This window comes from Podarcis raffonei, chromosome 3 (genome assembly GCF_027172205.1).
Source record: "Podarcis raffonei isolate rPodRaf1 chromosome 3, rPodRaf1.pri, whole genome shotgun sequence".
Classification (NCBI taxonomy): domain Eukaryota; kingdom Metazoa; phylum Chordata; class Lepidosauria; order Squamata; family Lacertidae; genus Podarcis; species Podarcis raffonei.
The window spans coordinates 71,417,684-71,433,601 of record NC_070604.1 but is presented as its reverse complement, the minus strand read 5'-3'; the positions used below and the strand labels follow the sequence as shown (position 1 = coordinate 71,433,601).

Genomic DNA, 15,918 nt, shown 5'->3' with positions numbered 1-15,918 from the left:
ATAAAACAGCTTTCACTTGGTGCCTAAAATATATTAAATTTGGTGCCCAGTAAATATATATGGGGAAGGTGCTCCATAGCCCGGATACTGTTACAGAAACAGCTGCCAATATGACAGTTACCCTGTTAAATTCCAAGTAAGTGCTCATCCCTTCCTTCTCATCAACTGGAAGACTGAATGATGTAGTTGTCTTGCTCACAATACAGGATCACGCCTATGTTTCAGAGGTGAGGAACCTCCAGCCCAAGAGCCTAACTATGCCCCCTACATCTCCCCATGATGTGATATATGTTCCTAGGTGTGGAGCAGGTAAATATATGGCTCAGCCAAAAGCAATGTGCAGGCACCTGCAGAGTCCTGTGCAAATGGCTTTGCAAGACTTGCAGAATTGTTCAGTTCCTCAGAGATAAGGTCTTGCAAACAGATTAGGATTTACAAATGCAGGACAATAATAAGCATTTAAATCTTACATTAAAGCAATGGAAATCCATGCATCTACCTATTGTTGTTGTTGTATTCCTTTTAGCATATATTTCACTAAATCATCAGCATTTGAATGCATTGAAATATATCTATCCTAGTTTTCTTAGCTTTACTTTCACCTAAACGATAGCTTGGAAATCCACTTTGGAGAGGTATACATATGCCCAATCCTAAATGCTTGTTATTCAGAGCTACAACCGGCCTTGGTAACTTGCTTTCCCCAAATCAGAGTCCCCTCACAATATGGACATAATCATGAACACATGGTTTTAGTCAAGCTCCATCTTCCAGTTCGTGTTTGCCCAATTACAGAAATATTGCCAGTGGTTGAGGAGCTATTTTTATGATATGTATTTATTTCAGCCTGTGGGGTTCAGAGAAAACACAAATGATATTGGCTGGTGGTGCACATGTTTCTGTGCCAAAGAAAAATAATCATCCCACCCCTATGTATTCCTATACCCATGCTTCTCTATTAAAAGCCACTTGGTTCGTAAGGAACAGCTTGACATCAGTAATCTCTGACTGAAGTGATGATACACTCACTTTAATGGAGACTTTAATAAACCCAGTGGACTATCATATAAAGCCCCATTTCCCTATATTGGCTGTCACTGCTTTTGTTTGAACAGATTAATGAAGTGGGAGTTGCTCTGCCAAGATCTTTGCTTGTATCTCCTCCCAGTATGGGTGTGTTATTGCTATAATTCGGAAGTGCCAAAAGGAGGACAATTCCAATACAATTTCAAGACTGAACACAATAATTCTGCCCCAGCTATACTGAGAGATTGATAAAAAAAAACAAATGATTTGGGTAGTTGAGTTACCAATTAAACTCAGTAGCAGCCACCAGATACTTCAAAGGTTTTTTAAAATCATTTTAACCACCTAAAGGATTCAAAAAAAAAAGGACCTCTCAAGGAAAGGCATACTTTAAGATAGGTATTACAATAGGCAAGGTCCTTCTTCTCAAATGACAACAACACCCAAAGCAGGACTGCCTCTGATGATCTTAGCATCTAGGGAAATGCATATGGAGAAATTGGTTATGGCGGCTAGAAAAAGCCACACACACACACACAATTGACAGCAAGGCAGCTGAAAGCCTCTCCAGCTTTGTAGCATTAGTAGGCCTCTCATCTGCCAGTTTTCTTTCTTCCTCCTACCCAACCTGTAAGTCTGGGAAAGTATGGAAAAAGAGCAGACGAGAGGCCCTCCATAACTTTTCTGCTCTCAGCAATGAAGGTTTCTGAGCATGCTTGGACCCTCCACACTCAACAGGAACTCTGGAAATCATAGAATCCACCCCACCTCCCGGTAAATGAATTAGAAGGAATTTAAAATATGTTTCCAGAGTTATCATTGGAAGAAATTCTGCAACGGTTTGTGAGCAGCCTTCAGCTTTAGCATAGACTGCTTCCCCTCCACCCCACATGCATATATCTCTAACAATTTGGTACATTATGAAAGGAAAGGGGAGGAGGGGAACTGGCAGATGAGAGAGTTGGTGCTGAGCCATTACAAGCCAAGGTGAAATTTGAGGGTGACAAGGATGGTTTTTCAATGGCTTGGTGACTTCTGAACTCTATTTTCGTGAAATTATTTTCCATTCCTAACACTAACATACCGTATTTTTCCATCTATAAGGCACCCCCATGTATAACAAGCCCCCTATTTTGGGGGACTCCGATTTAAGAAAATGGGGGGAAGATACTATCCGTGTATAAGACGAGCCCATATTTTTAACATTATTTTACAGTAAAAAACATAGTCATAGACGGAAAAGTACGGTATGTACCTATTTTATCATTAGGCCACAAACAATTTCAAACTACATTCCGAAAACATATCAGTACCTTGTATTCGGCTTCAGGTTTTCAATGGGCAAATTAGTGCTTCCTGCAGTCTTAGTTGACCACTTGTTCCTGATGAAGTCGTCGTAAGATGCACTGTAAACTAAATATCCTGCCAAGGAAAGGGGAGAATATGTCCATCATCCATTTGAACACTTATTTACTCCCCTACCTGCCCTTTGTCTCCATCCCGAAGGGGCAAAAAGATCCTGTTAGGGGAGACAGTTCCTCTGAAGCCAAGAAAGGCCCATCAAGACTTTCCTTCTTTTTTCAACTATTTGAAAAATATCACTCAGCCAAAATTTTATTTGAAAAGAACTTTCAGTTACAGAATTGGGGCAGGGAGGTGAAAAAGGTGTGAAAAGAAAGGAGAGGGCGTTTTTTAGCCTCTCCTTTAACTTCTGGCAGTTTCTTTCTCTTTCTTTCTTTCTTTCTTTCTTTCAACTCTTTGTAGGAGAGGAGTGATGTCAGCACAGGAAAATTCACACCCCATCCTAACTTCTTTCAACAGTATACTCTTTGACACTTCTTCTACTTCTGCACTGAAGCAGAAAGCTAAGCCTGCTGGCAACTCCCAAACAGACACACCTTCACACAGGTTATCAGAATTACCTTGTAGGTGCTCCACCTGTCCATGTCCAGCAGCAACCTTCACAGCTTACAATACGCTCTTTATTCACTTCATTGGGATTAGTTGTTTACATTCCACATTGCATTTGCGATATGTTATTTTCTCTTCGGCTGGCTTTGAGCCAATGCACCTGGTAGTCTTTTCTTGAGCTTTCACAAAGCTGGAAATCACCAACCCACTAACCTAATCTTAAACTAGATCAATCTATTTTCAGAGACATTGGCATGTGGTCATTAATATCTTAGCAAGTTTTAAAACACCAAATAATATAACGTTGGTGTTATGGAAAGGTTTTGTAGTCTGCAATTTCTTTTTGCAGCCACTAGACAAATCGGAAACTGAAACAGAGCATCTGTTGCTGTTTCATTCAACTGTTAACTGTAGTTAACAGCTAGAAACATGTTTAATTCCAAATACTGCTTCAAACCCACACTGTGTTGAGCTCCCTGTAACTTGCACCTGATCAGAATCCAGAACTGGTGCTCAGAGTTGCCTCATCTACCACTACTGCCTTTTACACTGGGCAAAATGACTTTGCTCTGGGTGGGCAGTGCAAGACAAAACAACCATCAGTTCCCAGTCCAATATTAATGGCCAAGAAATGGAATAACTGTACCTGTGACCAGATCCCCCTGAGTAGGCTTAGCCCAGTCGACAATCACAAAGGAATGGCAGCCTTCCACCGCTACTATGGTGATATTGTGAGGGGCATTCTGAGGACGCATCTCTATGCCTTTTAGGTCACTGGGTATGAGCTCGGCCAGGCTCTCCACTTGGAAGTGTTCTAGTGCCTCTGTCAAAGAGCAAGGAGCTGCTGGGTCTTTGTTTAGATAAGTCACATAAGGAGCTGGAAGAGACAGAGAAAGAGAATATTCACTCCAAAAGTCTGTACAGACACATGGATTATTAAAAAAGAATTCCTGACGTTCAAAAGAATTTTTTCCAGTGTATTGAAACTGCAAACTAGATAAAGTATACATTTGTTTTTTAAACAGTGTAAATTAGACATTCATTTCCTGGATTTAGAATTTGTGTATTTTCCTACCATTTGCTAAAATTTTCAAGGATACAGAGTGATGCCATCTGGAAAGCTCCAGCCTAGTGCTGAGGAAACCACCAGCATGGCAAATATTCATTGTGACTAAGCCACATTCTGATGGCAATAGATGGAGAGCAACAAGGAACTGGTGCGTATTAGGGTTTGTTTCTGATGCTCAGCAGCAATGCGGGATGTTGCACTAATGCTTTCTATGAAGGATCAGCAACTGGTGGCCCCTGGGATAATTCTGGCCGCTTTAGGGACTCTATTTGCTCCCCCGGCAGTTGCCAACCTAGAAGCAAGAGGCTGTATGAAATGAGCGTGGTCATGCCATAAGCCCTCTTTGGGGAATAGTAGTAGGGCTGAGACTCTGCACCTTCTAAAGTGGCCTGCTAACTTAGAGGATAAGCAACCTGTTCCTGTGTCATTTGGATCAGCCAAGTGACCTCTGTAGGGTGCACTGACTTCGCTCTGCCTCAGCTTCGTCTGCATTCAGTAACACCGCTGCACTTACTGATTGGTTGGGATCATTTCAAGGAAAGGAGGACATAAAATGGCACTGAAAATGCAGTAGTCAGGGGAAACAGTGGTAGCAAACTTAGTGTGGCAAAATTAGCCACACTAAAAAGAAAGAAAAAGAGAGAGAAAAGGAATACAAATTGGTATGGAGGAGAACCATATTGGCCCCCCTCAAAGCCTATAAATGTCTCCCCCCCCCAAAAAAAAAACACAACGCCACACACGTGTGAATGAACATTTGGCGTACAATCTATAAATTGTATTTCTATTTTATAACAACATGATGCTCACTCCAACGTTGCTCAGGAATTAATAGGCACATTTATTCCCTCAAAGGTCATCTTCAAGTTGAAAGATGTTTTACTGTAGTCACTAGAAATGTTTATTCAGCGACAGTTTACAGATTTTGCTAGATGGGTAATTTTTTCCTCTTTCTCCCCTTAAATGCCTTGAAATGTTTATATAAGAGCAATGTTCTTAGTTTATCTTGTTAGATTTCATGCCCTCCAGGGAGCTATTTTCCAGAATGTGTCATGTATTTATCTTTAGACACTCCAAGGGCTCTCTATTCCCAAATGACTGAGAAACCCTGTCCAGGAGAGGAGAGGGAGGCCAGTCAACTGCTCAAAAGAGATTAGCTGAACAGCTAGTCAAAGTCTTGATTGGTATAAAACCATTTTATGACACACACACACACACACACACACACACACACACACACTCTCTCTCTCTCTCTCTATATATATATATATATAAATACTAATTAGGTCACTAACTCTGCCAAGTGACATCTAAGGACTCTGGGGTGGACATTTACATCATTGTCCCTGCAGAGCCCTCATCAATCACCACTGTTGGAAAGAATCAGGGGCTGCAGAATGTCTGTCGTCAGTTTGCGGAGGAGCAACACTTCAAAGCCTATCCATAACATTTCTGTGAACATTTCCATTTCTGTGAACAGCACACTAGAAGCAAGCCTCGCTGCTGCTCAATTCAGTTGTGAATTGCCAAAATTTACAATAGAAACAGATTGATAGCCCAAAGCAGAATGCCCAGTTGGGCCTTCAAGGACACAGAGGCCTCCATTGGCTATTTCCGAAGTGGGTGAGGAGGAAAGGAGACAAAGTGCATACTTTGCAAGCACCTGCCCATAAAAAAGCACATTGAGATTTGTGTAAAATGCTTCTTTTTGTTTTTACAATCAAGCGATATACAAATTTTATGAAATAAAAATAAAGCAATGCCTTCTCACAATTGAGAACTCTGAGGAATCTGTAACTGTTACCCCTGTTGGGAAATTTTATTGTCACCCCAATGTTTACTTCCTTCTTTGTTTCTTCAGCTACTTTTCTTTTTGTACAATGGGACTTTTAACCCAGAGATAAGATTTGTCCTGACCACTGTTGCAAAATCTTAAGATTTCTCTCTCCTCCCCCACCTTAAAAAAGGGTTTTCCTTGTAGGCCTAAACTAGAAATTCAAAGGAGTGCTTTATTCCACATTATGTAGCAAACTTTAATGAAACAAATACACATCATTTCAAACAACAGGGGATCAGATGTTTGCAATTACACCAAGACGCAGAGTCTCTTAATATCTTAATATCTCTGACTTTATGTTTGTTCTCTCTCTCTCTTATAAGTATGGTTTGCTTTCTGTTAAGAAAATCTAATGAAACTCAGTTCATTACTTTCTAGCTTCTCCCTTCCAGGAAGGTTGACTTTGGAGCAGAAGTGTAGCAATAAAACCTATTTAAGTCCAGATGAAGCTGAATCAGTTTCAAAAGAGGGAAAATGACTTGCCTGGTGAAGTGCAAATGTAGGACTGAGAATCATTCATACCTTTCTTTCTGCATAAGGTAAAGGTAAAGGTACCCCTGCCCGTACGGGTCAGTCTTGACAAACTCTAGGGTTGTGCGCCCATCTCACTCTAGAGGCCGGGAGCCAGCGCTGTCCGGAGACACTTCCGGGTCACGTAGCCAGCGTGACATCGCTGCTCTGGCGAGCCAGAGCCGCACACGGAACACCGTTTACCTTCCCGCTAGTAAGTGGTCCCTATTTATCTACTTGCCCTCGGGGGTGCTTTTGAACTGCTAGGTTGGCAGGCGCTGGGACCGAGCAGCGGGAGCGCACCCCGCTGCGGGGATTCGAACCGCCGACCTTTCGATCGGCAAGCCCTAGGCGCTGAGGCTTTTACCCACAGCGCCACCCGCGTCCCGTTTCTTTCTGCATAGACCATCTCTTTTCCTATAAGTCAATAGTTTCTGCATTTGCATCTGGCGTGATTATTGGATTTTAGGAAAATATTTCCCTATCAGAATGTGGGAACATGCACACACTCACTATTTCTAACTTAAGTGTCCCTATTTGGACCATTCTTCTGCATTACGTGTTTCCTTCTTCTTAAAGACAGCATTTCTTCAGCTGATTTCTCTTCCAAGTAGTGTTAGAATTTGGCATACTGACCAAATGATCAAGGGGTGAGAACAACACCCTTATAAAGAAAGGTTAATCGTCCTCAAAATCTTTTACCATGTGTCAGTCTGCTTGTGAACATAATGTGTCTTTTCCCCCTCAATGGTTCTTTAACTGAGGGTTTGTTTATCTTTTGAGAAGGGGGACTGCTTCCATAATTTAGCCACTAGATCCTAAGCAATAAATAGCTCATAGCCACTTCCCTCCTAAAACACATTGCTTAGTGACAACATACAGGATACAGTAGTAAAATGATAACACGTGATTCTTTGAATCGTACTGATTGCTTACCAGTGAAACGCCTCTTTCCAGCAGCGTCATATTCTAACAGAGGATCCGAGCCCACCACACTGAACTCGGGCAATGCTTCTGTGGTGGTGGTCGCGGCAGTGGTTGTGGTGGTTGTGGGCGCCAAAGTGGTTTCAAAAAGCTCATAATCTAAATAAGAAAGAGGATGAGGAGCATCAAAGGAACATCCTTATGAAAATTCCTCAGTGAATTTTTCCCAACATACATGTTTGTATTATGGGATCATTTTTGCAAAGCATTTCCCCTAATATAATGCATGTTAATCTTTTCTACACTAATATGTGGACTTTTACGCACACTTGGCTGGAGAACTGCACTGCAAAATTTGGAGAAGAGCCAACTGTGAAGGCTAGCTGTGTTTCAGTTCGCATATTGTTTCTGAAAGTGCAAATCAGGTAAGTTCTCCTGTAACAGGCGCTCACCGCTTTCCTGGTGGGTGTCAATTGCAGACCCTCGCTCCCCACGTCCTTCCCAGAAGCTGGAAGGCACATGGTCACTGGCTGGTGGAGATTTCCCTCCACTGCCCCCGTGCCAGCACAGTTATGGGGGTGTGACTTCCTGCACAGTAAGCCAGGTTCAAACGGGCCAATCAGGACCCAGGTTGTGAGGGAATTCCTTGCTGGCCAGCCAGCTACTGCCCACTGCCATGCCAAGCCAGATAGTAACACATAAAAGGTTAGCCGTGCATGGCTTCTGCAGCGCAGTGTTTGCCTGAGTCTAGTTATCTAGTTATCGGCGATGGGAGGATGGCACTGTGACTGGTTCCGCAAATGTAAACTGAATCAAATTTCTGCTGCCTCCCTACCCTGGTCCCCTCTCTATTTTCCTTTAGATGCCAAACAAAGGCTGTCCTGTGTACCTGGGCTTTTGGCATTTCCTTTCTCGTTCTGCCCAAGTTGTGTCTGCTTAGGTTTGGCAGCTGGGCAGCTGGGACTGTTTTAATTTGTGGTGACTTGCTTTATTGGCAACATTACTTTCCAGCTGCTTTGTTTTGCATCTCTTAATCCACTTTTTCCTTTGAGCTTGTTTGAATGGCTTGTCTTAAGCACTTGTTAGTTACTTCAAATGTTGTTTGTGGGGAGGAAGGCAGTGTACATATGTTGCAATGAAATAAATAAAATTGGGGCATGCCCAAGGATACTATTCTGAAACAGGGTGACCATGTGCCCTACTTTATGGAGGGCAGTCCTCTATTTGAAGACATCCTCTGCATGAGACCTGCCCAGTCAAAGGGAGAAAAGGAGTCTTGAAGTTGCCCATCCACATTTAGCATGTGGACAACACACTGAGCAAGTACACGTGGCCATAGTCTTGGCCACTGTACTGTACTTTTATTCATATTATAGTACTTCTAAATGTTAGGATATGCACACTTTATGCAAATGTGTGTCTTTTTCACACTTCCTTTGGGTGATGCATGCCCTCTATTTGGCAATATTTAACTGAATACCTACTACAAAAACTCTGAAAGAACTAGGATTTGGTAAATAAGGCTAAACTGAGAAACAGACAAATCAGAAGATCAGGTTTTTTAATTTAAAAAAAACCCTGGATCTTTCCCACTTATGCAGAAAGAAGATGTAGGTCAAATGTTGACAGCAATTCTTGTAAATCGCTTCAGGACTGTCTGTTGTGGGTAACAATTCAGAAATTCAATGAATCAGCTAGCTAATTAAACTACCCACCTGCTACCCCCAAGCCTAAGACTTACTTTCTTGCAGTCTGTCTCCCTGCCTCCCTTTCCTCTTTGGCCAAGCTCTAATATATGAAGTGAGCTGGGTCGAAAGAAAAGCACTTGTACACAAGGTTACAGAAGAGTGAAGCCATGGATGGAGATAGATTTCAGTAACCCTCAGTCATGCATTCCTTTGGCTGTTGGAATAAGCCCAGTCCTTTCTACATCAGAGCAGATCCTTGTTTCAACATGAAATCAATTTCAGGTTTGTTTGTTTTTAAATAAAAGCTCCTCATTACACAAGTGGACCTGCCACCTTCACTTCTGATGGTGCTCACCGAGGCAAGACAATTTGAACATATTCCTCCAATCCTGACCCAATTGCACTGGCTGCCAATTAGTTTCTGAGACCAATTCAAAGTGCTGGTTTTGACCTATAAAACCTTAAATGGCTCAGGACCCCAGTACCTCTAGGACCACCTTTCTCCATATGAACCTACCTGGACCCTGAGATCATCTTCTGAGGACCTTCATCATGTGCCTCCTCCACGAGAGGTCTGGAGGGTGGCAACATGAAAACAGGCCTTTTCTGAAGTGGCTCCCCATTTGTTGGATGCTTTCCCCAGGGAGGTTTGGCTGGTGTCTTCATTATACACCTTTAGGCGCTGGGCAAAACATTCCTCTCTTCAACCAGGCCTTTGGCTGATTGACATCTATCCAATACACTTTAAAATGTGTTGTGGGAGTGGGAATTATTGGTTTGTTTTTATTCTTTTTTATTACATATTTTGTGTTTTTTATCTTTTATTTTTATGTTGTGAGATCTACTGATGAAGGCCGGTGGTATAATAATAATAATAAATAATAATAATAGGTGGTTGTTGTTCTGAGAGCCTGAGAGTACTAAAAACAGAACAGCAAGCTACATTTTCTTGTTCAGATGTATTTAGACCTGAGTGTTGGCTCTATGCTATCAGATCACAGTGCAGAAAGGAAAGGGATTCAAAGCACTTCAGAAAAGGACTTTTACCTCCATCATATATCACATATGACTCTGTAGTTCCCGCCACATCTGCATCAAGCCCTGAGAATGTATCTATGGAAAGAAGAAGACATCGGAATGAAGAAGCAGGTCCCCCTTTGCCCTAGAGGTTTCCTAACAACAGTGCACCCAGTGCAAAGCTTTATTTTTCCTATACAAATGGATGACAGATCATCACTTGTATGGGAGCTAGTAAAGGTGCTATGCTCATGAGCAAGCTTGCTCCTATCTGCATAGTTCTATTCTAGTATATTCTGTCCCTTGGTTATGTTAGAAAGTGACAGAATGTTGGGCACTGGGGCTTTTACATATAGATTATTGTTAAATGTATGCCTTCCTTTAAAACATTAATTACAGATACTATTCTGTAAGAAGCGCAACTGTGCAAACAATTAGATTTAAACCTATGACTATAACAGCCTAGTAATATTTGCCATATATTTTTCTATCCAGTGCTATCATAATACATTTTATAGTTATCCGTAAACAAGTTAATAGTTTTTGATGTCAACCAGATTCCCAAATATTTCACTTTTTTAAAAAGCCTATTTATGGCAACTCTTCATAAAACAGACTCTAATCCACTGCTTAAAAAATGTTAATATTAATCTGATTCATGGTAAAGCAAATGGTTAATGCCTGGCTGATCAAGTTCAATTTTCAGTAGCAAACAAGCAGATGTAAACGATATCTGAGCAATAGCATTGTTTTTGAAGCATAACCAGTATTTTATTTCCTGGTTCTGCCCTTACATTTTATATATTTCAAAAGCAGTTTAATTAATGTAACTGTTGTTTCCATGTCAAAGCAAACCCTGGGGAGCAGGGAGTAACAGAAAAATGGTTCATTCTTCTACAAAAGTGTTGCCAGCATTTCTGCTTACGAGCATATTAACCACATCATTTTCACTTGAAGCTTGTCCCCTGACGGTACATCCATCCACTCACTTACCCCCCCCCCCACACAACAAGCTTACAGAAAGTCTATTGGGCATCAATCCAGTGAATTCTGAATGCACTGAACAAAGCTAATTGAGAGAAACACTAGCTTTACCAAGCATCTTTAAAAGAAAAAATAAAAATTAACACAGCCAGCAAATTACTGAAACTCGGATATGCAGGAAATATGAAAAGACTGGTCCTTTAATACTTTCATGCTTATTACTGTTCTTCAAGTTTATAGGCCTATATTTTCCAGTAATGTGATAGCAGCAGTTATAAAAGTGGCTTTTAATGGCTTTGTTGACTAAAGTTCCTCAAAGAAGTTGAGCCGTCTGGAGTTTCAGTGCCACATAAGCTTGGGCTCCTCGTGTATTCTCTGACTATAAAATAGAATCATATCTGGTAAAGTCATCTTTATAAATCCTGAGCAGGAAATTGGACCAAAGGGTTAGTAGAACCCACAGCAGCATTTTTCACACCACATTTTCTTAGCCTGTTTGGAAACATGTCAATATATCGGATTCCTGAGAAATGACAGTGTATTCTATTGAGTATACTGCTTTGTTTTTCCATCTTGAGAGAACATTCTGGAACATTCTTAGCAGGCTAATTTTTACTGCATTTGGTAGCAATATACATAATGTAAGACTGCATCCATCTTCAGATGTGGTTCTTGAGTAGTGGTCTTTTTTGCAATGCTCTCTCCATTATTGCTTTTGTCAACCAGCCAGCCGAAGTTCAGCAGAGCTCGTACATTTATCCTTCATGGAAATGTTCATAACACTCCAGGTGCCTTGCTACACTGCTCAGGTGTTTCAGTGTGTAAGAAGCAAAAATAGCTCAGGCAGCATTCTGTTTTTCCATACTTCCATCTGAATTACAGGAAGAAGAGCCCTTGAAATCTTGGACTTCTCAACAGGGACAGCTGTTTATCTTGCAGAGCATCAGTCCCTCAATAGATTTGCTTTACTCCATAAATGATATTGTGTGGTTAGCAATGCTAGGGCCAGGCCAGCTGGAGAAGTGGTAGCTGAAAAGAATACACACAGAGAGAGAAATCAAATTCCAAAATATTACTTAGGCAAATATCACCCTAAGCACGTACATATCCAAAGCAAGAAGTCTGTGCATGCTTATTCATTAATTTTGGTTTGAGGAGCAGCTCTGATCACATATGTGCACTTGCACAAATTGTGTTCCACAGAGCAGGCTCTAACAATGCAATATATGTGGAAAGCCCCTCACTGATGTTGGAGCTCCATATATGCCTCTGAGCTCCCATGGGGCTTGAGATCAGGGATGCAAACAAGAGAGAAAAAATAATGACATAGACTTGGATAACATTTAGCTGCGAGTCCTGTATGACCTGGTCCCTGTTTTCTGTCTTGCTCATTCCCACCTCGCCTGAGAAAATGGGGCTCTGACTGACTCCAGCTACAAAGGCAGCGGTGGCAGCTACTGATTTCAGTTTCGGTTTTAGTTTATTTATATGCCACATTTCCACAGTGAACTATGCCAAAAGCAGCTCTCAACACACACCAATATACATCAGAATATGTAACACTTGAAAAAATCCAATTCCAACAAACTAAAATAAGACAAAATCAACAATTCAATTTTATAATAATATTGCAATGTGCAGAGAAAACCACAAAGGTATTTACTATAACTTGGTTTGGTTCAGATACAATGTATGCAATTGTGCAATTGACTTCCAACAAGCACACAGAGCACGAACAAGACTGAGTGTATGGGGGTGGGAGGACTCATTTAATTTCACTGCACACAGGTGGTGTAGTGATAATAAAGGTTTATTATGTGTACAAGGGTTCACGCGAAGCATTATATTTGAAATACTAAGGTATTCCTTGGTGAGGGACAGTTGGCTGTTATTTAGTTCCCTCTGAGTGGAATATGGAATGTCCTAGCAACTCTCAGCATCCTTAAGAAACTACAGTTCCCATGATTCTTTGAGGGGGGAGCCATTACTGTTTAAAGTGGTATGATACTGCTTTAAATGTATAGTGCAGATAGCCCCTAACAGGCAAAAGAACAAAACAAAGTGCCTGGATTCATCTGGGATGAAAGGTGGGATAGAAATTTAAAAAATATATTTCCTGCACATCAAGAGGCAAAAACAGCCTGCCTCAGCGGGGGCTGGATCTTCTCACCAGACTAGGTGGTTCACAGCTGGCTCCCTCATCTCTCCTCCAGAGAGCCCGGCCAATAGTGCTAATGAACCATAGTAATTTCATTCAGATTTATTTATTTTTAAAACACCCTCAAACAGAGATTACTCACCTAGTACAAATTTGGAGAGAGGGGAGTCATTTCCTTCTTGTTTTTCTTGCTGAGATTCTGCTTCCTCTTTCGGGTTCATGGTCAGCTGCTCGGTTCTTTCCTTCTAGCCTCTTCTTTGTGCTCCATGCTAATCCCGCTCTTGTTCCTTGATACTAAATCCATTTAGTGGCCATTTTTATAAGTAATTCCTTAAGAGTATTTTATTATCCAGCTAAATGCAGGAAGCCATTTCATGATGTGGTGTTCCAGGGTGAAGGCATTGAAATTCGAATGGATATATAATACGGATGGTGACAAGATAATACACATTCAATGTCCTGACTGCCTTGATATTTATGGAATGGTTAACCTACCATAGTGCATCTTTACAATCGTTGATTTGATTCATTGGTCATTTCCCTTGAAGTCTCAAAGTGACTTGCAAAAATAAAATTTCAGTGCATAGTACAAAAACAGTCAAAACTAGATTAGCAACACTAGAAATGATCAAGTGACCACTTGGTAAATCAGTCATCTGTACAGACTTGCCAAATCTTACCACACTTCTCCCCTTTGACAAGAAATGGGATTCACCCAACTTCTTAACATCTGGCAAGTAGTGACATGCACTCAATGGTAGATGACCACATTGTAAATGGTGGGCTCCATGATGGTAGTGGCAGGGATACAATATGAAGCAGAGGATGCTGACCTCAATATCAGGCTTGGGGAATCCATGGCCCTCCAGATGCTGTTGGACTCCAACAACCATTAGCTTCAACCAGCATTGGTCAGGGATAATGGGAGCTGTAGTCCAAAAAACATCTTACAACCATAGGCTCCCCTTCCCTGTTCTATATGATAAACGCATCATTTAGGTCAAGGCCTTACCCTAATGCAGTGGTTCCCAACCTTTTTTCTTGGCCATGCCCCACCTATGCACCTCTAAAATCCTGATGCCCATGACGTATAAGTCTTATTCTTCAAAAAGTGAACTCCTGTTCACGTGGAGGAAGCCTCAAAGGCCATTCACTGTTAAAAACTCATTCTCAAATTGCCCCCCTGTGGAGCGTGTGCCCCACGTTGGGAACCACGGCCCTAATGTCTTAACAACAAAGCAGCCGGCAGGTTTGTGTGCTATTTTGGCATACCCACCCAATACTCATTAGGGATGAGATTTAGTTTTACACAACTAAAGACCAGGATGTGCTTCTCCTCCTGGTTTTAAAGGATGGTATGCAATATTCTTCCATCTCTGCTAACTCAAGCAGCATGATGATTCATCACAACAGAAAACGGGAGGAAATGGGAGGGGGCACATCTTGGTTTGTTGCTTCATCCATGGCCAGTGTTCCTATAAGGTACCTGTCACCCAAATCTTACCTGTCTGCACTGCTGCTAGAACTATTTAAATAGAAATACCACATATATATACACATAAACTAGCATAAAAGTCAGTACCTTCAGAATTGCATTCAGGCAGACCGTCAAATCCTAACACAATATTCCCCTCTTCATCATACTCTGCGTAAGTCCCAGGTGGGCAGGTAGGCTGTGGTTTCTCAGTTGGTGGCTCAGTAGTCGTTGGTTCAGGAGTGGTTGGTTCAGGAGTGGTAGTAGTAGTGGCAGTAGTTGTCCTCACGGTGGTTGTGGTGGTGGAAGGAGTGGTTGTTTTTTTAACCATTTCAAGGCCTATCAGGGGCTTCCCTCCAAGGCTGATGATTGGTTTATCTTGTGCATTTGCTACAGGTTTGCTAAATCTCCCATGCCCAAACAACGGCAAACCATCTGGGCTTACTACAGGAGCTCCTTTGGAATCTAAAAGAACAAAAGAAGGCAAAAATTTACCTCAGATACAGTTAATACCATGAAGTTTTGCTTCGTGGCCTTTGAGGGACTACTGGGGCAGAGGCAGAGGGATTGTTAGGAAGAATAGGTACATACTTCTGTTGCAATAAAGCTAGCAAGATATAGGGGCTGCCCTGTAACTTAAGAAGAGACACGCTGAATCAGGCCAAAGGCCCATTTAGTCCAACATCTTGTTCTCACATGGGCAAACCATATTCTCATGGGAAGCCCACAAGCACGACCTGAATGCAGCAGCACTCTCCTCACCTGCAGTTCCCAGCAAATGATATTCATAGGCATGCTGCATTAGTATCTAGAGAATACCAAACACACACACACAATTTCCCATCTTTTCCATAGCTTTGTATTGTATAGATTGCTATGCCAGTGGGCTCTCTTCAGCTCATCAGATTGAAAAAGTATCACGTAACTCAGTAGAACAGGGATGGGGAAGATGCAGCCTTTCCAATGTTGTTGAACTCCCAGCTGTCCTGGCCAGCATAGTCAATGGTCATGGATAATGAGGGGGTTTGAAGTCCAGTGACACCTGCAGAGCCACAGGTCTCCTCTCCTGTGTTACAAGTACCCATACTCTGAATAACCCACATTCCACCCCGTGTTCATATTGCTGCTTACCAACAATAGTCCGGCCATCTCCTCCTAATTTCACTCTGAGAGGTTTCCCCTGGGAATCTTGGAGGTACCTTCCTTCAACATTCAGCACCAGCCCTCGGTCAAGATCTACAATCTAAAAGCAACGTGTAGATTGAAAGGCTCTCCAACATGCAATAATATAACGTTAAATCTTAAAAGTATTTTGTATTT

The 15,918-nt window shown here is 41.7% G+C and overlaps 1 protein-coding gene across 1 annotated transcript in view; it reads right to left on the bottom strand.

Annotated features, from left to right (window-relative positions):
* Nucleotides 1-15,918, bottom strand: part of FNDC1 (fibronectin type III domain containing 1) — an 87,443-nt gene that overhangs the window by 22,155 nt on the left and 49,370 nt on the right. The window contains exons 9-14 of the mRNA XM_053382299.1: nucleotides 15,730-15,841; nucleotides 14,707-15,063; nucleotides 10,013-10,078; nucleotides 7,290-7,436; nucleotides 3,584-3,814; nucleotides 2,340-2,448 (exon numbers count right to left, since the gene is read on the bottom strand). Of these exons, the coding sequence (XP_053238274.1) occupies nucleotides 2,340-2,448; nucleotides 3,584-3,814; nucleotides 7,290-7,436; nucleotides 10,013-10,078; nucleotides 14,707-15,063; nucleotides 15,730-15,841 (1,022 nt within the window). The remainder of the gene's footprint in view (nucleotides 1-2,339; nucleotides 2,449-3,583; nucleotides 3,815-7,289; nucleotides 7,437-10,012; nucleotides 10,079-14,706; nucleotides 15,064-15,729; nucleotides 15,842-15,918) is intronic.